The following is a 24,274-nucleotide window of genomic DNA, read 5'->3' as shown; positions in this document are numbered from 1 at the left end:
ACCAATGCCATTCCATCTCAATAAATGAAAATGAGTATGACAACAATCTGGGTGTCCTAAAGCTATGATATATTCAGATGTCATCATCTTTCAGGTTAGCCATTTAAAGCTTCTAACATGACAAACTGCAAAAGCTCTTTTAATGTTAACAACAACATAATGAAGATTCCTACATACAAACAAACTCCAGCTGCTGGGATTTAATGAATAATGTCAGCTAGTAAGAAACATGAAGAGCTAAAACTGTCTGAAAACTACCTGAAAATCTTCAGTGGCACACACTGCATTATTTGTGAGTGAGATTTTAAAAATCAGAGGCCAGTAGGTATGAAAACAACTGGATACTTTTTTTTTAATGGTTCTAATGCCAATTTAAATATTCCATTTTTTCTGGTCCTAATAAAATCTTAAAGCCATAGCAGAAAAATATACACTTTAGTAGCAATTTTTAAATAAGGAATAGTAAGAAATTTCAGGAAAAATTCTAAGCCTTTTTGTGGTTTTGGGGTTTTTTTTGTATTCATAAAGTCTTTCTTTCTGCTTTTACCCTCATTTTCATTATTTAAGGTATTTCAGAAGGTCTGCATTTCTGCACTACCCTGAATAAAACATTTTTCTTTATTAATGATGTTTTCCCTGTCAAAACCAGGAGCTTGATGAATGGATTGAAAAGCTACCTAACTTCACTGTTGCTACTGGAACACTATGTTTAGCTTTGTCAAAAGCCATTCTATAGCTTTTCATAGTTATAGTCAACAAAAGAAATGTTCCACCTACTAAACCAATTACTACTTCAGGAGGGTAGTAGTTCAATGTATTCAACAACAGAATTAAAATATGACAGATCAAAGTACTTAATATAGTGATGCTGTAACCTATATATAGATCAAAAAAGGAATAGTTTATTGAGGGGAAAAACACATTGGTTGAGACCTTTAACAGCTCAAGAAAATTTGCGTTCTTCTGTTACATTATTAACAAGAGAAATAGGAATGAAGTCACAATAGTATAAATAATTTAGGGTTTTTTAGAACCTAGTGTGTGGCTTAGCAAGATGAAACTAAAAAAAAGAAAAAAATGGCTTATCTAAATGATTTCATCTGAATTAACCAAGCTGGTATAAGAAAATATTTCATATTAAATATAATTTCATATTAAATACAGTAACATCAATAATTATTAAAATTACTATATTTTTTTACAATTAAAGAAAAATGTTGAAAAGATCTCTTCTGATGCTTATCTTGGGAAAGCATCTCACTGCCTCAGAATATTTATAGCTAAACCATCCACTACTAGATGCTTATCAACTCATTCTTTAAATTATCAACTGAAGTCTATTTTTCAAGATCCCTAGCAGCCTTTCACTAATTCAGACATTAGAAAGAGTTTCCTAGTTTTCAACCTAAATTCATCACTCCAAATGAAGTTGCTGGTGAGAAATTAAAAAAATAATTTGCTGCTCATAACTTTGTAACATCCTATTGTTACTGCATTTCATTTCTCCTCAACAGTAGTTCTCACTGTTTTACGAGTTGATTGCAGATCATCTATCCAACATACCACAGACTTCATAAACTCCAATTTTAATCAAGATGTTTGCAGCAGCCACTCACTGCCCGCATGGCCTCATAACCTTGTACGTTACTACAGTAGGCTAACTCCATTACCCAGGCAGTTAAAACATAAGTGGACCTAGAACTGCACATGAGATACCTTCTCAGCCCAACATGAATGGTCAGTAAAGTGTTCCCAAGAGAGCAGTTTCAGCTCTGAGAACAGATGATAATGATTTATCTAATCCTATTTCCTTATATCAGTGATGAGAATGCTATAGGAAACAGAAGAAAAACATGGTACATAGGTCACACTCATTGCTCTGCCTTTCTCCAGAAGGTCAGTCTTCCTGTCCCATTCTCCCAAAACACACACTTAAAAATAGGGCATAAACTACTGATGCCAACGACTGTACATTGGTTTACTGAGTGCAACATAGCCTTACACTGTTAAGCACATATGTGAAAAACATTAAGCTGCATCTCACTGGAAAGAAAAACTTAGCAGCAACATAGGTTCTCAGCAGCCCTACCCATATCCTGACTGCACTGCTGAGCTTCAAGTAGAAATGCACACTTACATCTAAACACTAGCAGACTAGAGCTACCAAACTCACTTGAAGTATTTGAGTTCCACAATTTCTTTTAAAAATATGTCATCATCTTTTAGATAGATGGTGGCAAAGACAGCTTGATCAAAGTAACGTAATGTAGGGGGTAGCCCATTAGTCTCTGCTTCCATCTCCTTAAATCCATTAAGGGAATCGGAAAGAAACTTTTATGACATGACCCTTCCAGCCTTGCCCTTTTCATTTGGATCTCTGAAAACAGATTCCTCCCAGATAGGGCAAGATTTCACAAATACCTATCTAAATAGTTTAATTAGCTAACTCAAAGCACAAACTGGAAGTGAGATACCACTGTGGATAAGGAGAGAGGGGTAAGGAAAGCTAAATTTAGAGCAATGTCTACAGAGATATTTTTCTTCTGGCAGTAAACCTCTAGACTTCTAAAGAGGTGGCCTCTGCAATAGACAGGAAATAGGGAACCCTGAAGGCAGAAGGAAGTGCAATGATTTTTTTTTTTTACCCTTCCCCCCCCCCCTTCAGAACCTTTTTCTATAGTGGCCATTACAATAATCTGCTTTATTATCCACCTCTTTAGAATTCAGAACATTTTTCCCCAAAAACTGTGACCTACATACAGATCTTAGAGTACTCCACTGGAAAAAAAGTGCAGTTTTAAAGTTATGTTTTATTAAAGATACTTTTACAGCACAGACAAACTAACAACTGATTAACACAAGTTATCAAAAGACTAAATACTATTGCAATTGCTGCTACCTTCCAACAAAACACCTAAAATCACTACAACACAACAAAAATACTTTAATTAGAAATCAGACAGGTACTTACCTGAACATTACAAGATAAAATAATTTTACATTAATGTATGCAATTAATGGGACTTGTGATACAGTCAATTTTCTAATTTTAGAGAAGAACACCACATACTACCTACTAGACCTTTTCCACAAGTAAAAATACAGACTACAAAAACAGCATAGAATGAGGAACACAGTTCTGAAGAGCACATTTTCGCTTACAAATTCTAGATCTAAAATACTCTAATCTAAATGAAATAAAGCACATTATTTCACTCAGAAAGCAGCTTGTGGTGACAACGTATCAGGCAACCTGATTCTACTAACTCAAAAAGTTTCTGAAATTCTTTTTTTAATTTTGTCCAGTTTTTAATTTTGAATTCATTTATCAATTAGATGTCCAGCTTAACCAATGCAATGAATCTAATAGCATCAAGGATCCACAGTATTACTCACTATCATCTGCATTCACATACATTTTTTCAAATGTTAATAGTTCCTAAGGTTTTTTATTACAGGTTACAGATAACTGAGTACTTGGCGTAAAACTTTAAAAATTTGGTTATTTTCATATTAACTTATACCTTTGGATGGTAGAGGCATTAATGCAGATAAAACTAGAAAAATTTATACAAAAATGCTTTTGGAGTTTTCTCTTTGGAATTTTCTAAATGAGGAATTTTAAAATTTTGGAAAAGGAACATATACCTTTGCAAGTCAGATTATTGAAGCAAGCATAGCAATATTTTCATTAAAATACTTAGGTTCTGTTATAAAAGATTCAAATAAACAATGCTTGAATAAAAATTCTCTATCTACTGCCAAAGTAAAAAGTACTCAAGTTGCTGAGACTCTTGCCAAAGCATAAAAAATAGACCCAGAATTTAACTGCCACATGGAAGTCAGTAAATTCTTAATTTAATAATTTCTAGGTGTGATTTTATTGGTCCCATCTATTTTATATCTCTTGTGAAAAGTCCCTTACCCTATTACCAATTCATTTATTCAATCACTCTTCTTTCTTGGTGTTTACAACTATTACAGCCTTGTATCTGAGTAAGTAGGAAGAGGATCAAAAACGTCTGAAGACAACACTCAACATATCCAAATGGCAATATAAATGAAAAAAACCTAGTTTTTAACAACAGTGACTTTTAGGAAGAAAGCGCTAGTATTTCTCCTTCAGCTCCCTCTAGAAAGGTCTTCTCTCAAAACTCCTTAAGAACTAGTAAACTAGCAGAGAAGTAATTGAATAGAGTTTGCCATCCTCTTCCCAGTTGCCAGAGCATCCCTGCTCCTTCAGGAGTGGAAAGGGCCTGAATTCTAGTGTGCTCCTCTTCCACCTTCAACTTGGCTCCCTCATCCTCCTGAGACTCCAGACACGTCCGCTGTTCCTCAGCAATTTCCTAAGAGGCAGCAGAATGAGCCTGACCCAATTACAGGTGACGCTGCTACTTGACAAAGCACTTGGGGAAAGTAACAAACAGGTCTAATGGAAGACAGTAGCATATACTGCGTAAAGTTTTTATTCCATTCCACAAATCCATTTTCCCTTTAACTTAGCTGTAATGTGTTTTGCAGCTGTAAATTCCGCACAGAGCTCCCCAGCCTACGCTGGCTCATTTAACACAATCACAAAAGCTGTACTTTCAGGCTGAAGTCCACTATGGAGGTGGAGATGTCTTAAGTTGTATGTCAAGGTTACAGCAGGACACTGACATTTCATGAAGCAACAAAGTGAAAACATTAACTATATTTAACAGAGATGCTTAAGGGTAAAAAGCTAAAGATACTGCTTTAAAAAAAAAACCCAACAACAATTAAACAACAGTAGCATTGTGAGAAGGTTCTATTAATTTGGCATTTTGGACATCTGTGCACTAAAAAAAAAATGTGAAGAGCAGTTTTCACCCTGACTGCAATACCTCCTATCATAGCCTTAACCCAGTTTAACACACTTGGCCATTGCCTATTCAGTTCAAATTCAGGAGAAAAACAGAAGTAATTTGCAAACTGGATGAAATCTCCAGGCAACATGGACATGGGGGCTACTTGTTTGAAATGAGAGCCTAGTCCGAGAACAGATGAGTCTCCTTCACAGCAAAAGATCCAGTCAGCAAGACAGTATCACCAGCCCCCATCACCTCAGATGCGAATGATGTAACAGATGCATGTCTATGTGATTCACATAAAACACCTCAAGATTAAACTGCAGAATTTCCCCAAAATTTCTACTAGCTATCTTCTGACACCCTAGAAGACACAGGTATTAAGTTAAAGCTGCAAACCCTTCAAAATCCGTGTGTTATCTTTGCCCATGTGTCAATAATCATCTTCAACCACAAAACAAAGTATTTGTCCTGATGATACTTGGATCCTGGAATTTACCAGTCTTATCTTTATGTTACAAAGCAAAGATCTTCAAGGGTGAACCAGTGAAGTTATTTCTTTTTCCGGAGGGTTTTATTTTTGTTTGTGTTTTTTGTTTGTTGGTTTTTTTATTATTATTTCTCCTGTGTACAGCAGAGAGGGGCAAGCGGGGAGAAGAGAGAGAGAGTAGTTAAACTGTGCCTGGCTCTATTAGGGAATGTTAAGAGCTACATAAACTTGATAGCTATTTTCTAGGTGGGTCTTCTTTTGGAGGTAGAATAGGACAATAGGTGTTACTCTAGAGTTACTACACTACACAAGGCTTTTGTCATTTAACTTAATTCTCCTATTCTTGTAATTAGGAAAATCGTTATCAGAAACAAATATGGTAAAATGCAATGTCAGAACTTCCTCTTGCTAACACTGCTTTTATTAATACAAAAAATATATCTACCACTACTAGGTTATATCATGCTAAGGCTTTATAGGAATGCAACATCACAGTGAAACTTTCTGAAGAAAGGAAAGACATTAATTAGTACAAAGACAACATTAGTACATTTAGTTTCTTAATTAACAATAATGTCACAACACATTGGCAGTAAAAGTTTAATAAAAATTGGATTGCAGCTACTTCCTGAGGCTTATGTGGTACCTGTAGCATTGTAACCACAGCATAAAATATCAGAACACAGTAGGACTGTTTATCCTATCAATCAGTTGTCAATCTATTCAGCTTTCTACAAACAGCCCTTGTCTTTGGGAGCAGTTCCACAAAACCCCATAATTAAAATTTTTAATATGGTGATAGACACATTTAGCAAGTCTACTGAATTAAAGCCACTAACATGTATAAGGAACACAAAGTAATGTCATGGTTACCTTTCTGCAATTAGGAAGGTTACATGTAAAAATCTCCTACAGTTACTTTTATTTAAAATACATGTTTATTTTTCAGATATTATTTCCACTTTTAAAAAAAAATGTATTAATAAGCATGTCTGTGTGTCTTCAAAGTCAGCAGGTAATTTTCATTTTTCTCTTCCACTGTATGTTTCCCACAGGAAAAGAAAATACTTTTATATATATATATACAAAGAATCTTGGAATCATTTATGGTAAAGAAAACTAGACTAACCAGATTTTCCATGAAGAATTGCCGTAGTTTTGGCTGGAATAGAGGTAATTTTCTTCTTAGTAGCTGGTACTGTACTGAGTTTTAGATTTAGTATGAGAACAATGTTGATAACACACTGATGTTTTCAGTTGATGCTAAGCAGTACTTACCCTAAATCAAGGACTTTACAAGTTTTGCACACTCTGCCAGTGAGCAGGTACACAAGCAGCCAGGAGGGAGCAGAGCCAGGACAACTGACTTGAACTAGCCAAAGGGATATTCCATACCACAGATAATCATCCTCGGCAGATAGAGCTGGGGAATGAGGAGGAAGGGAGGACGTTGGGCGTGATGGCGTTTGTCTTCCCCAGTCACGGTTACCCGTGCTGGAGCCCTGCCCTCCTGGGGGTGGCTGTGCCTGCCCGCCGGTGGGGAGGGGGAATGAATCCCTTGTTTTGCTTTGCTTGTGTGCATGGCTTTTGCTTTACCTGTTAAACTGTCTTCATCTCAGCTCACGAGTTCTCTCACTTTTACTCTTCTGATTCTCTCCCCCATCCCACTGTGGCAGGGGCGGGGGGGGGAGAAGCATCTCTGTGGTGCTTAGTCACTGCCCAGGATTAAACCACAAAAAGAATGCAGAAAATTGTTCAGGAGAAAAAGTAATCTTCTCCAAAAGGCAGAAATGTAGACATCACAATGTCTTATCAACTGAGCTCACAGTGAAAGTCACAGACAAGTAAGGTCACACCGATGTTCAGGACAGCGATGACATATGCTGAAGAAACCAAGACAACAAAAAGCTTTCGCTTCTCCCAAGAATTTGATCAAGTTGGTAACTGAAGAATGGAAGAAGCACAACTGATCATGATATTCCCTGGGCTCTGACAACTTATACAAGAAGAACAAGTGTCATCAAAAATGCTGATACCTTATCCATTAAACGATCCTCTATTTCTCTGCACACAATTTTTTCTGTCATTGATCCATGACATTTAAAAAGTGGTATGACTAGCATAAAGTTCCTCCTGCCTGGAACACTGTCAAATTACAAGTTTGACTGCAATATGCAGACAGAGTTTCTATTAGTGAGGAAATACAAATTTCTGTACTGAAATATTCCCTGTCCTGTGACTCTGGGTTCATGTTTGGCAATCTTGCATTTACAGAAAAAAAACAAAAACCCCTGCAACTAACAGCTGGCCAAAGTGTTTGTGAAAACAGGAGAAACCATAGCATCCTTCTCAGAATATAAATCCAGTAATAACTTTGTACGTAAGACTCATCATAATTCAGACATGTAAGGTGAATTCTTAATCTCTGGAATGTTTTACACATTTTATATCTAAACAATATTCCTGGGAATTATAATCTGCATTTTCTAGTGACCATCCACAAAGCAAGTTATACAATTTGCCAATTTCTTGGTCCTGGTTCACAATGCAGGCTACACTGTTTGGTGGTACAGACTCTTACAGAGTCTTCTCACCCATTTCACACTGCAAAATGCATGAAAAGAACAAACAACTTCAGTAATGAGAACAATCGGAGGAGAAAGAACAACTAGCTCCCTCAGCCAGGATGCCACATATGTACATTGTAAGAGTACTGGTTAGCACTGTGATAGGAAAAAAGGAATCTGGAGGGATCAGAAGAATTCTGAATTTCAAAAGATATGCGTATTACCACCAGACTGTCATTCACTTCAGAGACAACATCCAAACACTAGGACATTGCATTGATCAATTCAGACCAATTAATTGTAGGCCATAAAGAAAACTTCAAGGGCTAGAGCTGGCACTGATGGAAGTGGAAAAGTGGGGAAAATTGATTTCTTCGTCATTATGAAAAATGCACAACATCTTTTATCTACAGACAAATCACTATTTTTCAAGATTCACATGCAATTTACAGTATTGTTTCCTACATTTTTCATATGCTTCCCTTGGCACCAGATTTCATTAAGACGCTGGCAGTGCCATCTGCAGCTCCAAGAGCATCTCCTCTGTCAACAGCTTGATCTCAGATGAGTCATACAGCTTGGACTATCAAGCAAGAAAAACCTTTTAAAGCCCATGTAAAAAAAGTCAACTCAGTGAGCTGCATTAAACACCTTGCAAGAAACACTGAGCCAAATGAAGAGAGCAGAAAAATTGTCTTTACCATAGTTTGAAATTCTAACCTTGGAATTCTGAGTTTTAAGTTCTGAAATTCTAAAACCTGCCACAGCCCAGATTCCATTGCAAAATTCTGCATCATCATCATTAAAAACAAAAGATGTTTCATTCCACCCAAGCAATATAGCACTCCCTAATCTTTGGCAGAGGAACCTGGAGAACCTGATGGAAAATAATCTGCCAACCACCAGTGCTGATACTCACCACAGGTATCGGTACCATATGGTAGACATCCACTACAGGACATGAACCTATTTAACTGAGAAGCTAAGCAGTACATTTAGAAAAAGCTAATATATCAAGTTTATATGGGAATTGCGTATATCCAAAAGCAGCAGACGGGGTTGCATCAAAACCAAGAACAGTGAAAAAAGTTAGACCTTTGTGATCTGGCAATGTCTTTCCCACTCTATAAATCTTTCTAACTTAAGAGTTTTCAGGCCAATCTGGCTTGAAAGCTACTTGAAGACACAAAAAAAATTTGGAATTATAAACAAATACTAAGTAAAAAAAAAATAATAAAATGAGGTGGAATTACAGCTTAAGTTAGCTCAGGGCTAGGAAACTCATGGAAGGCTGGGAAGTAACCAGCTCAGTACCCACAAGGGGGAGCCTTCCCTCGAGAATAAACCTGAACTCTTGCACTTCATTAGTTAGTGGTTAGTTCATGGTTAGCGAACAGCCCACCAGTCCACAATTCAGTACAGACAATTCTCAACAAGCTTTAGGCTTTAATCAGCACTAATGTTTGCATAAGAGGAGAGTCACAGGAGAGGAAGAGCAGGAAGGAAGTTGAAAGAAATCAAGAAATTGGAATGTGACCTTTACAAAGGGAATACACGTAATCTGTCTAAATACACTGAGTTTTAAAAAGGAAGAACCAGCCCAGGGAAACAGGAATGGAACACACATACTCAGAAGATATATTTTCTATTTATCTCATTCCTATAGCATGCCTGTTTTCACTTCTAATCTGCTTGGAAATAACTAAATATTTGTTAGTATTTCCGCTTTAGAACTATTTATCTTCACAGCCATGGTAATGCATTCACATAAAGGCATCAAAGCTGCCAAATTCCTTCGTTACAATTTGGATCATGGTGTAGAGGCCGGGGTGTTGGCACTTGCATCTCACTGGACCCGTAACAGCAGACACTCATCATCATCAAGTCATTATCACATTTTCCCTTCATGGCTGTGTTTATTTTAAGAAATTCCCATGTGTTCAAACACTACCTAGGCTTATTTCAGAGTACCAGTTCCTTACAGAACTTCAGCACAAATAACTGCTCCAGAAGGTATGAACTGTAAAGCGAAAGTAAGGAAATACTTTCTACTGATTCACATCTCCAAGCCAATATCCAAGAACAGAAGAAAACCAGCATAAAACAGACAGAAGAACATATTTATCATACATTCTTTAAGCCCCCCCAAAAAAATAATCTCACCCTGTTCCTTTTCAAATCTACAGTTAATTCACACCACATTTCCTTTAAAAAAAAAGGGAAAAGTCTCATATTTGGAAAGTTTTACGTAGTGTAATTCTCTCTAAACATTACACAATCTCAAAAGCACTGCTGATAAAACTACACCCAGCAGGATATTCTAATTAAGGATATAAAGCAAAACAAAGCATCAATTAAAATGTGATTTCTGGTTATATAATATTTTCTTCTGGTCAGGAACTGAAACCAAATTCAGAACATCCTTCTAATCCTCTTCTGGACCACCCAACTTCAACTAAAAATTTTTCCAATTTTATTTGATTTTTTCTTTTCTTTTTAATTACTGGTCAGATCTTTGTACACTGTTTCTTCCCCTGTCTATACTCAAAAAAATAGACCAAAAGTTTTCCTTATCTTGATTTAGAAGGGAAGATATTCCTAGCAGATTCAGGCAAATTCATTAACCATGGCATACCAAAACAATGATGAGCAAACAATTGAGCAGTTGAGATACATTGATTATCTATGTCTGTATCTTCCTTTCAGCATACCAAAATACTTTCTGTTTAAATACTTGCCAAATTCACATGGGACCTGCACTATTCTTGTGCACAATGAAATGTTACACCATTAAGAAGAGTTTTATGCAACATTCACATTTAGCAAACTAACTGGAAAGTCATCCTGAGTTCAGAAGCCAAAATAAAACACAATGGACAAATACAATCATACAACTATAATCTTTTTTGTTCACTTGCATGTTTTAATTAACAGCAGCAGACTTTCTTACAAAACAATCCTACCCACAGCTACATCATGCAAAAACAAAAAAAAAGGCAATGAATACTGTTACAGGAATACAGTTTACGTTCAATTTTCAATAAAGTATGTAGTCAAATAGCTTTACATTTCCAAGGAACTATAAACCAGAACTATACAGAACATACTCTTTATATGAGGATATTAAGTTCCAAATGCATACCTCTAATTCATCAGACAATAATGCCTCATTTAATGGATCCAGATAATATTTTCCTTAACTACTTTATTTTGGGCCAGCTCAAATCTTTTGAAGACAGGCATCTATCTCCAGCTCTATTTCGTTTTCATTTTGACTACTTCTCAAAGGCTTGGGTTTCTTTTTGGTTTTCTGAGGTTTGGGGTTTTGTTCCTTTTGTTTGTTTTAATATGTTAACATCTTAAACACCAGTAATGAAGGCCTGAAGAATTATCAGTCCTAATGCATTTGCATACCCACACATCCCACTCTAAGGCCTTGCTGTATGCATGAAAGGCAGAGTTATGAACACTCAAATTCCTATTCCAGTGAAAACACAAAACTAAGCAGTTACGCTCATAGAGCTTTACTTCAGGAAACACACTTTTAAAGTCTTACAGCAACAGTAACATAACTGTATAATTTTTTGTTCAATATAAATACACTTTTGTTTATTAAAATGCGCAACAACTTTTGTGTATCTTAATCTAGATTTCTTTCAAGTAAGCATGTGAATTAATACACTTAACACTGCAACACTTCTGCTTTTATGAAAGGCTGTCTAGGCTGCATCCTACATTACAAACTACCACAGTGATCTACAGGTCTTGTAAGACAAATAGTCTTCCCTGGACAAAAGACAAATCAGCAGATCCCTAATACAGCATTTGCCACTTTCAGGTAAATGTTAGCTTTTTCATGTTTCAGAATTTTCTCTGTATTACCAACTCACTGTCTAAGGCCTATCAAGGTATGAGAACTACCACTTGTCGGCAATACTTGCTCCATCTGACTCCATTTCACCATCCTAGTCAAATATGTTACATGAAACACAATAGCGCAAGCTGTCATACTGCAGAACAGAATTAGGCTGTTCTCCCCACTTGGCGCCTTTGTGGATAAAATCCCTATGAAGACAGCTTGTAACACAGTCGTTAGGAGACCAGCAGTGAGGCAAATTAATGACCAAAAAAGCTTTGATTTTCTGCTATTACAGTGAAAATCCAGCATCCACTGCTACTCTTAAATGTTAAATCTTGTGAATTTATAATTCCAGACTGTCTGTCAAGTCCCATTCTTTTAATAAGTATTCATATATCTGGAAGCATTACCAGTATTTTAACCAGAGTACTGAATATATGCCAAATGCTCATTCTTAGGTGACCCATCTCACCTAACTCAGCAAGTTACAACTTGCTGCAGAAATCTTTTCTTGACCAATCAACCTCCTAATTCAATTACATTTCTCCCAGTTTTGCTCTTTGTTCCCCCCATATATGCGCACACACAATACTGCCATTCTTCCACTATTCCACTCTTACATAACCAAGCTAACAGCACATACACAGTTTAAAGCCTTCCCTTCTAACTCAAATCCAGTTCAGTTTTCTTTCATTTGACCGAAGGAAAGAAAAGTCACACAGTAGGTTTTGCAACCTGATTACAAGAACAGATAAAAATTCAGTTTAGCCAAAATTCTAGTGAAATATTTTTAATGTTGCAACAAAATGGAAAAATTGCATTTGAAGTGAGCATCCCACAACACTAGCTAGAAAAGCAACCCACTCTGCCATTGGTTTTGCAAAGCTACATAGTGTAGATAAAAATATTTTCTTTTTTATTTCCTTCAATGTCTTTGATACATATGCACAAAATTGCATGATCTTACTGTTCGATGCTGCACTGTATATTTACAGCTATTATTATCATTAGGTCTCTTACAGTAGTTTTTTCCCCAGCGATCACAATCTTGAATTTGCTGTAAGTACTTTGCATTTCCCATGTTCTCCAGTCCATATCCACAGGACAAACAACTCTGGCATATATTATTTATTTTTATTTACATACTTTAGCATTATTTCCCCTAACAAAACTTACTGGTATGCTGTTTACACAGTTTAGATCAGTAATCAACAGGCTACAAAACAATGGACCCAATAATAAATGCTTTACCCCAGTGCCTTATCTAAAATTTAAACTGTGTGGCACAACTGGCCATACCCCAGCAGCTTTCAATCCAATTCTGTATGTGAGATTTCAAAGGTGACAGTACACTGCACATTGTAAAATTCTTTCATCTTAAAATGGTATGCTACCCAAACAAGTTTTACTAATGGTAATCTGTTTTAGATCCTAAAACAGTTGTACAATTTTCTGATTATTTCCAACCCCAAGAAGCCTTATAACATAGTGAAAGATTCTCTTCTTTTGCACAGATAAAGCCAGTTATCAACCAGAACACTGAAGATGACCTGCTTTAGCCGTTAGACCCTAAAATGTGCACGTGTCTGGCTACTCTCATTGGTGAGTCAAAGGAAGTGCAACACTATGGTTATGATTCTTTTTTCTAGATAAAATTAAGTTTGTCATCTGCCAAACCTACATACATAATTAAAACTTAACCATAGAACAAAATCTCTGCAGTCTGTGTCAAATGAGGTATTTTGGCTTCTGCACCTCTGACATGAACACTACTGGAGATCAAGAAGCAAAGCACTCCTATGGATTGGGTAGGCTCTCCACTTTGTAAGAGTTTTGGGGTTTGTTTTTTTTTTTCTTTTTCAAACAAAATCACACTGACCTAAAAAAAAAAAAAGGTTTTTTTTAGTGGTATTTTTATTTTGTTTTTGTGTGATACAGGCATAAGTGATGAGGGGAGTACCATCGCTATAACAAGTTATAGCATAGGAGAGTTACACAGAAGTATTTGCTCCACTGAATTTACAGACAGATTACTAAAAATCAAAAATTCAGTTCTCTTGCCTTTTACAAAGAATGCACAATTCATAAAATACCAGAATATAACAGAACCAATTAATCATGGACTAGATTTAACATCAATGCAGAAGTAGCAAGGACCAGACAGGAATTTTCTCCAGTCTCAGAAGTGATCACTGCTTTCCTGCAGCATATATGTGTGTTTGAGCATGTAATTTTAGTTCATGTAAGTAACTGTCTTTAGTTCTGTTAGGCTTTTCAGATTTTTTTTTCTTCCACTAAGACATACATTTATACTCTTTTCTCTCCATTTAGCCTTCCATATCTTTACAGTCTGAGAAGCAGCTACTACAAACATCCCTTCATTACATTAGCTGTTATTCTATCTTTGCAACCCTTCCCTGTGGGCCTTATCAAACTTGAGATGCAACCTTTTCAGTTTCGAGGTGAATCAACTATCTAAATCCCTTCCAGCTATCCACCACCACTACAAAAACCCACAGAAGGGGTGGGAGCCCGTGGGAAGAGCTGATATTTCTTCTATCTTTCCTGTATTAAAGCACCAAAAGCACTGAACAGCCACCAAACCTCTCCTCATACATACGCCTTAAAAAGTACGTGCAGCCCTTCCTTACAACTGTGTGGATTACACATTCACAGTAAAAATAAAAATGTCATTGAACAGTCTGGACCGAAGGGGAAATGAAAAGAAAGAGGCCAGGATTTTGTCTCTTGTACATATTACCCTGCAAATCCTCAAGCAGTACTTAACCAAAAGATTCCCCCCCACCCCCCCACTTCAGCCCGTTTTTTTCTTCCCCCTAGAGATTAAGGGCCATGGAAAGAAGCCTTCAGAACATGGTCCTTTAAACACCCTTGAGCCAGGGAGGGCCTGCACCTGGGCTTGGCTGTAAAGATGAAAAGAGTTCAGTAAGTCCCAGCTTTATTCCCCATGAGGTGGGTCTGAACAGCCATTAGCAGAGCAGGCCCCTCAAGTGTCTGAGGGAGAGAATAAACTCTGCTCGGTATTCATAAGCAGCCTTTCCCAAATAAAACCGCCAGCCCTGGCTCCAGTATCTTTACAACAGCTACAAGGATCAGGACAACAGTCTGGGCTGTTCATCGCTGCAGCCCTTGCCTCAGCTCTCCTCCAAGGACCAAATATTGCACTTTGTATATTGGCACTTTTCCTTACCATAATGAGAGTCGCTTTAATTGGTATGTAGGTAATTGATGTGACTTGCTCACCGGGACTCTTGAATTCCACACAGTTCAACATAGTTTCGGATGAAGCCTCTTGGTCTGCGTATGGAAAATTTAGCCTACGTCTTCCTGAACGCACCACTCATCTTAATCACTCACCAGCTCAGCAAATCTAAAATCTCTGCAAAGGACTGCAAAGTGAAGAGAGTAATCCAAGTGTGGTACAGGGTAAGCTTCTCTTATCTATCCTAAGCATACCCTAAGTACTCCATCTGACACGTCAATTCAAGAAATGGATATTGCAGAAATTTTTTTTCAGTTAAAAATACTGAAAAATGTACTCAAATGGTGATACACTGCATTAACTGTAAACAGTCAAATATTTCAGAGAAAAACAAATGCAAGTACCTCTGACAAGTCTCTATCTGAATATTAAATTTCAAGTTAATAAATATATTCACAGAAGTTTGAAAAACATTGAGATCCCACTGGCAAATAGACCCCTCACTGCAGCTGTAATATTTCATCAAGTGTTGGATGGCTTATGTCATTTGTGTGGAGAAAAGGAACATTCACTGTATCAGCAGATTCCTAAGTTTTCCAGCTCAGATATTGACATGTGTAAATGATATGATCATCAGTAAAACCAAAAAAAAAAGTACACCAAAAAATTTGTGTGTCATCAATAACTGAGTTAAGCTGTGCTGGGTTTTTTATTATTAACCTATTAACATGCTCTAAAGAAGTTGAGGGGTTTATCCCCTAAACAGAGACTGATTAAAAACACAGCCCTAGAAAAAAACTACTAAAACACACAATCTCTAAACCTAGCTGTAATTTCAGTTTTCACTACAGGGTGTTTATAAAAACACATCAGTTGCACAGTTGCTCTTTAACAAAGAGCATTCCATCTAGCTTTAGGCTCTAGGATGCAAAAAACTATTCAAGCATGCTTTGTAGGGAAACATTATTGCAAAAAGCATTTGTAGATCAACATTACAACAAAGAGCATTATGAAGGACCAAAAGCAAATTAAAGCTTTTAGATAGCCTTGACTTTCTTTCATACAATGGAACATATGAAAGTAGATTTGTGCCGGCTAAAGGGGATATGCATTTTTTTAGTAATGTTTCCCTTGCCAATTTCCTATTCCTTTTGAAGAATGCAGGCAGTAGCTACTACAAGCAGTGCACAATGTTTCAAACTTTTTTCTTATAAAAGCTTGTATATGTTTATCAAGAACATATAGACAAATCTGGCAAAACAAGCTTCTTTTTTTACTACCATGATTCTTTTGTTGATACATTCTATGTATATTAGTAATTTCTTAGGAAAAAAACCCCAAACTATGCTGTTTTTAAGAATGTACACTTTGGGAAATATTTTTGAAAGAAAAAATACACGTGTTGTTTGAACGCTGTGTGAGTAACTTTAGAGAAGCTTTAGCACAAACTCAATGCATTTAAAATGCTATATAAATCAACATTGAGGATGAAGGGTCAACAGGGGTTAAACTGTCTGTCCTTCTTGACTACATTCATAAATGTCTTTTCTAGCTGTACTTATAGAAGCAACTGCAGCGTAACTTGGATATTAAAACCTCCAAGGAAACCAACAATAAAAGCTGCTAAGAATTTCACAAGGTTTTTTTTTTCTTAGGTGTTAATTAAATGATCATTTAACACTGAAATGTAAACACAACATTTTCATCTACTGACAGCACAGCCTATTATAAATCCAGGGTAATAAACGTCCTGGTGTTAATACTCTGAACCAAGTTCCCACAACACACTAAGATGCCTTGTCGTGTCTAAGGTTAAGCATCTAGACACAAAACAAAGATTGTGCCTACTCGACTTCCAGTTCAATTTTCCCATCGCCTAGTGACCTAGGTAACACTTTGAGCAATAAAGAATAAATTTAATTTCTCCAGCATTTTGTGAGGATTAGGAACAATTGTTGGCCTGCAATGACTTTTTATCCTTGGATTCTTTCTCTTCCAGAGCATTCCCCAAGTTCTAAAAGAAAATTCTGATGGTTTAAGACACAGAACAAACAGAACTTTAAATTAGGCTTTTTTCAATCAATTGGAACAGTTGGAGGGGAAGCAATCAACCTTTCTTTGGACTTTTCTCAGCTATTCAGTTACTTCAGGCTTTAATCTTCCACTTGCAGAAGAAACCTACCATCATAGGGACAAGCCTCTATACTTTCACATTTTCCCTTGGCTTGATTTATTCCTCTTTTTCTGTTCTTTTTTCAATCAAGATGACACGGCTGCACTTAAATGTCCACTCTGTGCAAGCCGAGACTTACAGATGTCCTCTTTATAATGTTTCACACGATGTTTCTGCACCACATAATAATGGCATTTCCTCCGACATACCTTTTTACTTTTCATTACTTCCTTCGCTGAGATTCAGTTTCCTACTTAACTCCTGCCTAAAAGGCTTCCTATATAACAATTTATCAAAGCTTTCAAGGTTAACCCTCCAGGAACAACCCAAGGACTGATTCAGATGGGACATGAATATGGTTACAGGTGACCCAAATCCAGCTTCTTTAATTTTCAGATTAAAAGGCAATTATCTTAGTTCTCTGCATTGACAACTATCATGTCATCAAAAATACAGAAGGTAATTATTTATGCTTGGGGCCAAACAGGTCAAGGTAACAAAGCCGTAATAGCGAAAGTAGATCTCTCAATTACTCTGAATACCACCACATTAACAAAGCTATGGCTTGAGTAATTATTCATATGATTCATGTTTTCACATTAGACTTATTTGAATACCAACAGCTAATAGCACAAAAATTTTTGAATACCACAAATATTTATGTTGGTGCAGAAGAATCGCCTTGAGACAGTTTTATTTGCTTGGTGTTTAACAATTTTCTAATTAAGGTTAAAAGTGACTATAAACTGTTTTGGAGTGTTTGTTCTAATGAAAAATCAATAGTTATAAGTACCCATACAGAGCTGTTTTGCTCAAATTAGTCAACTATATCACTTGGTAGTGCAGATTACATAAAGATTTAGTGATCTGCCCAGCAGCAGAATTGGCTTACAGCCCCAGAAGTCCATCCAATTTGCCATTTTTTCCCATAGCAAAGGAAATATTGCTCGTAAAAAATACACGAAATTATGGTTTTATTTAAAGAAATAAACACAAATTTAACTGCAATTTAAAGACAACTCCCAATTATCTCAAAATTAAAAATGCAAACATCCATCTTGACAGCCATTTAATAAAAATTTTAAAATTGGAAATTATTACTTCAAGTAACAACTTTTAACCTATTTCTGTACATTTGATACACCATTTTTTTCCTCGCACAGCATCATGGCAGATACTGTGAAAATAAAAAAGCAAGCATAGCTCAGGAAAAGAGTACAGCTTAAGAGATGCTTAAACAAAAGGGCAGGAAAAGTAATGTAATGAAGTTTGAAGTCCAATAATTGCCCAGAGTGATAATACTTTTTTTTTCCTGATTACATTTCAAAAGTTCCTTCTGGTTCCACCAACACTTCCACTCAGCTAGATCTAAGCCTGAATGTTTGCTGTTGCTAGGATATAACCACTGCAAGATGTACACCACATGCGTGTATATATATATATAATTCTTGGTTTTGTGCTCCAAAAAATGTATTACCTGATGAATTGTACAGGCTTTTGCAGCACTTCCAAAATACCTAACATAAGTCATCTTGCCATCTCTAACCCTACATAAGTAGGGCTTACCTCTGAAATAAAGTTACGTTGGTATTTTTGTTTTGCTCACTACCATGTAAAGGGTGACTGAGTTTTCAATTCTGAAACATTACAGCAGAGAACAAGAACTGAAGGTAGAAGCAGGTAGTGGCAGGAACAAGAGAAAAGATCCACACACAACTTAAGTTGCATACAGTATGCATGCTCCTAATTAACTTCTCTTTCTAGATTAAATATCTAGATGAAAGAAGCAACAGTCTTTACAATTGTCTTACAAGTTTATATCCTAGATTTTCCATATCAGAAATGAGTGCCAGAGAACAGGCAAACCTAGCACGGAGTCAACATGGGTTTAGTCACTTTAGTTTCTTACTAAATGCAATTAATTCACCCTGAAAACATTCTAGACTGGGGCAGTAAGACTTGTATCAGTAACTGCACCAACACAGCAAAGCAATGATAATGATGTTTCCACATTGCAAGAAAGAGTAGTAATTACTTGTATTAAATTAGAGATTTATTTTTAATTACTGGCTTACAATACCACAAAGCCAAAACTCTACACTCATTTTATACATACACAATATGCAGTATCTCTTCATTAAATAGTAATTTTGAAAGACAGTTATTTTCCAAGAACTAGTCACTGTTCAAAAATAATGTTAATAAAATAATGCTAGGAATTAAAAACTAACTGGTATTAAAATTGGTAAGTTTTTACCAGCTTTACTGTTCATGTGCCAATTAATTGTTTAAATAAAACAATTTAAACACTTTTTGTATTTTAACTAAACCACTGTGATAGAAAGAGCCACAAGCAGTCAAACCAGAACAGACACAACATATGGAAGATTTATTTGTTTCTATTTACCCCTAAAAGGGTAAGATTCAAATCTATCACCCCCCCCAAAAAAAATCAAGTTGCCTTGTATGCAGGCTGCTAGAATGACCCATACAAATCACAAAAACAGAAAGAAATTACTAAAAATAACTCAATACACTTTCCTGGGAAGGATATAGCAACAAGGTGGCTTCACAATTCACATTCCAATAAATCTTTAATTGTTGCACATCCAGCACACTTCTGCAACAAGGTGGAGCGCAGTGTAATGTTATTGCAGCAAATACAGCAGTGGAAACCTACCCACTACCCTTATCTGGCAGCGGTTCCTTTAACAGTCTGCTTGCAGAAGGAGAGAGATTCACTGATACTGCCTTTTGAAAAGGGGAAACTCATTCTTGCTCCTCATTGGATTTAACATCCAGAGCTACCTGTTTGCAGCTGGAATGAGATTTCAGAGGCTTTGGAATAACCAGCATTTTTCTAATGAGCTATTTCTCTATTAGAGTTGTTAAAACTGATTCAGACTGAAGACAAAAATCTTTTCTATGAAATTGTGACTACAGTCTCACTTGCCACCATTAGTGTTAAAAGGGGTAGGACTAAACCATAAATTAACCTCAAATGCAGCTATACCTTAGCAAGACCAGCAGTAAAAATATTTTTCAAGTTGCTTTTTTAGCATCTCGCATACAGCACCTTTTAATCTTTTTTCTCATTCCCCTGACGCACTTCCCCCCACCCCCCTTGGCAAAGGCAAAACCAAAACAACGCTCAGCAAACTGTGCAAGTCACGGGTCCTCCTGCTGCAGTCGAGAGGCAGAGCCGCGAGCCGCCGGGAGAACTTTCCGCCCGCCGGCGCCCGCAGCCTTCCCCGCGCCGGGAGCGGGCGGCAGCGCTCGGGCAGCGGCCGGGTGAGTAACGATGCCGGGCCGGCCGGACAACGGTAACCCTGGCAACTGTAACCTGCAATTCCTGCCTAACCATTGTCGGATTTATTGTGGCAGAGGCCAAAGAGGCCAAGAGTAAAATGAAGCAGAGAACTATGGTGTCTGACACATCTAGTACCACACACTTTAATCATAGCTGGCAGAAATTAATTCAGGAGGAATTTTTGCAAGGGCCTCCCATGCAGCGTGTTTTGTTGTTGTTGTTGCTGCTGCTGGTTCTGGCCTAAGATGAATTTTTTCTGAAGGTTTTTTTTTTATGTTTTCATTATTAGCTGTTAGGAATTTTTTTTAAGTGACTAACAAACATGTCAGAGTGTTTATTAATCAGACAATATTAAGATTTTTTCCTTTAGAGAAGAAACATCTTATTCACGGTGTCTGTCTTCTCAAGTACATACACTGGAAGGAAAACACATCTAATATCAGACCACATCCACTAGAAAAATTGTTTTTTCAAAGCTAATATTACTTTACTTATGCAACAAATATTGGTTAGTAAAGAAACAACCTTATTCCAAGCGCAAGACATGTATATTAAAAGGGACAAGCTTTCTGCATGGAATTCAATAGCCTTTTCATGCCACTGATTAATACAGGTATCTTAAAACTGAATTTTCAAACAGCTTTGGGTCCAGTACTTGGTATCCTGCAGCAAACAGCAATCAATGGACTGTGATCTAACCAGCCAAAGCAAGCAGTCAAAATCTATTTGCCTCAGACAAGCACTCACTGGGCTGTAGGAGTTCCCCATACTTAGGTAGCATCACCAATGCTAGATGAGTTAGTGTAACTGGGCATACAGGTTACCAAAAACAATGCATCCCCTTACTGCAGGAAAAGTACTTGTTGAACACTGACTTATATTACCCCAGGGGATTTACAACAGCACTTTAGCAGTATTGGATCAAAACAGAGCTTCATGTACATTGTGCTTTGAGAGATGCCTTGCAAAGTAAGATTAGTATACCCTACAGCGCTATTCATACTATTTTTAGCATTAACTACTTCCTACTGAAATATTTATGTCAAAACACCTTTGCAGATAACTCTTAATGGGAAAAATCAGTTTCTGCTTTGACTAAAATTACCCGTTTTAACTAGTGCCAGGAAGGCTGCTAAACTGGAAAGAAAGTAACCTGAAAAATAATTTGTTTAATTACCTTTGAAAATCAAGTGTCTTTAGACACAGAAAATAATGCACTGTCTCTTTTAAACTCTCAACCTATCACTTTCTTTTACTTACACTTCGCATCTGTCAACAAGTGCTTGTAATTTTATTACACTGTCCTGTAGTTTATGCAGAGTTGGTATTATTTTACAGAGTTCTGTTAATGGACTGGATAAATGGTAATGCTATTTAAACTAGTCTCCTGCTCCAGCAAACACAGCTGCAACTGTACTACTATTTCTAGGCAAACATCTTGACCTGAACACACAGTGCTCTCTCAACCCGTCCAAAGAGAAATTGGAGCAGACAGCAAAGGAAAAGCATAGCTGGCCGCTGGCGGCAACCAACTGTGTCTAATCATAATTCATATACAGTGTACCCTCTTTCTTTTATATTGCATTTAGGCTACACAACAAGCATATGTGCTTCTTCACCTGGCATCTCATTTACAGCCAAGGGTCAAATGGTAATTACTATTCACAGAAGCTCAATAGTATGTTGAAAACTCACAGTACACACACTGTTTGATTAGCTGTTAAATGCCGAAAATAAATACTAAAACCAAAGCATATTATATATTATATTGATCATGTTTAGAGAACTAATACTCCTGATAAATACATTTATTTGGATGTAAATAGCTGTTAACATATACAGTGATAAATGTAGAAAACCAAATCATTTTATACTTTTCATAGTGATCAAGCTGCATATAATCTGAAAACTGACCACAAACATTTAACTAGCATCAATCCCTTTGTTGGCCTGACATTTTTTAATTATGAATTTACTGTTAAGCAACTGTAGATTTTCAGTATAGTACATATTTTCTTTTGAACATGAATACATTATAACCAGACATTCACTTTCATGGTCTGATCAACAATAACCCTTAGGCAGAGGAAATTTAATACTGTGAAGCCAGTGATCTCTTACTTTCCACCATATATGCTAGGAGCACTTGTGTGCTTTATGTCAAAGGACATTGTAGATTTAAGACTAGCATCTATCAACTGCACAATTCTGAATTAAATATGTTCAAGTATGATTTTGCCTGAAGTGTGCATCCATTTTTTGCCTCCAAATTATGGCTCATTTCTATTTTATATGAATTTAGATGACAACCATTACACTATAGGTAGAATAATAAAATGATCATAAATCCCTTTCATTTTCCTTCCTGACGGAAGTAATATCTTTATCATGGCTGATGGAAATTATAAAAATGACTCAATTGTTAATACATAAAACTATGTTTGAATATATTATAGCAAGTAAAATATTTTTGTTCGTCTGAACAAAAGCCTTCAAGAGCTTCCTGGGCTAGTAATTTAACAACTCATTGCATCTACAGGGAATTTCTGGAAACAAAGCACACATCCAAAGCAAAGGAAAGAAAAACACACAGAACTAAATGTTTACAGTAATAATAATTTTCCATTTTTCATTTTAATATTACTATAAGGAAAAAAACTATTATCTTACAATATTAGAACAGAAATCAACTCCCAAAAATAAAAGCTTCATTACACCATTTGTTCTCAAGAATATATCCATATACTAAAATGGAAACAAATTAGAGGAACCCCACCTTGACTCTCTTTTTCCCAAGTACACAAGAGGTGAAACTCAATAAAATCAGCAATATCAACAGCAGAAATCTCACCTGAAGCCTAAAGAAATGTGTCAAATGTGTATCTAATTAAGACAGGGCTGAATTTGTACAAACTTTTCTAAGCCTACTTAAGCATGTCATGTTGTATCCTTTCCATAATGTAACTTAAAGGTATCTTAAATTTTATTTTGTTACAATAACTGATCATATACATAAACACATAAATAGTTTCTAAATTTCATTCCGCGTTTTTACTGCAAGAGAAATAAGTGGATTCTTAAAAAGGCCCAGCGGGTCAAAACATTAACTTAAAAATAGTGCCAAGAACAAAACTTTATCAAACCAAAGAATACAATCAAAACAAAAACTCATTAAGCAATTCGATACAGTTTTTATTTAAGGTAAAACATCGCATTTTTTTATTCCCAGAGCTTAAGTTACTACCTTTGTCGTCTTTGTGAGGGGACATAGAACAGCCATCTCCACAGACCTACCATTCACCAATGCTATAATTTTTTTCTGGTCAAGTGTGTACAGCCACAAAAAACAGAGTATCACAAAACCAAAGTGCTTATACAGTGCATTATCTCTGGTCAGAATCTGCACAAGCATTTTTTATTTCTTTTAACACAAAAGCCAAAAAAACAAGCAGAAAAAAGGAAAACCAAAGTATTCTTTCAATAAAACTTCATTACAGAAGTGGCAATGAATGAAACAATATTTTGTTCCATACAACTATCAGTACCTAACCTAGATAAAAAAAATCTTGCAAAACAATCAAAGCACTCATCTTAAAACATCAATGTTCCCAGACACATTTTAGCCCTGTTTGAGGCAAAAGACAAAAAAAACTAAGGTAAGAAAGAACCACAGACCAAATCCAAATTTTCCAGAATAATAGTGAGTCATGCCTACTTACAGCCTGTATAACTTCGGCGTCCCCAGAAAGAGCAGTTCAGAAAGCAACTGGAGGTTATTTCTGTTTAGGCGCCTTCAGAAACAAAAAGAAAAAGTTGTGTTAAA

The 24,274-nt window shown here is 36.3% G+C and overlaps 1 protein-coding gene across 16 annotated transcripts in view; it reads right to left on the bottom strand.

The window, feature by feature from the left end:
• Nucleotides 1–24,274, bottom strand: part of SLIT2 (slit guidance ligand 2) — a 266,430-nt gene that overhangs the window by 220,773 nt on the left and 21,383 nt on the right. For all 16 annotated transcript variants that reach the window (XR_005104629.1, XM_037390324.1, XM_037390315.1 and 13 more), the window contains exon 4: nt 24,171–24,242. Coding sequence is in view for 15 of the 16 variants with exons in the window: in XM_037390324.1 (XP_037246221.1) it covers nt 24,171–24,242 (72 nt within the window). In the remaining variant the exon portion in view is untranslated. The remainder of the gene's footprint in view (nt 1–24,170; nt 24,243–24,274) is intronic.

Source organism: Falco rusticolus, chromosome 1 (genome assembly GCF_015220075.1).
Source record: "Falco rusticolus isolate bFalRus1 chromosome 1, bFalRus1.pri, whole genome shotgun sequence".
Taxonomy (NCBI): Eukaryota; Metazoa; Chordata; class Aves; order Falconiformes; family Falconidae; genus Falco; species Falco rusticolus.
The sequence above is the reverse complement of the archived record's forward strand: the minus strand, read 5'-3'. Positions and strand labels throughout refer to the sequence as shown.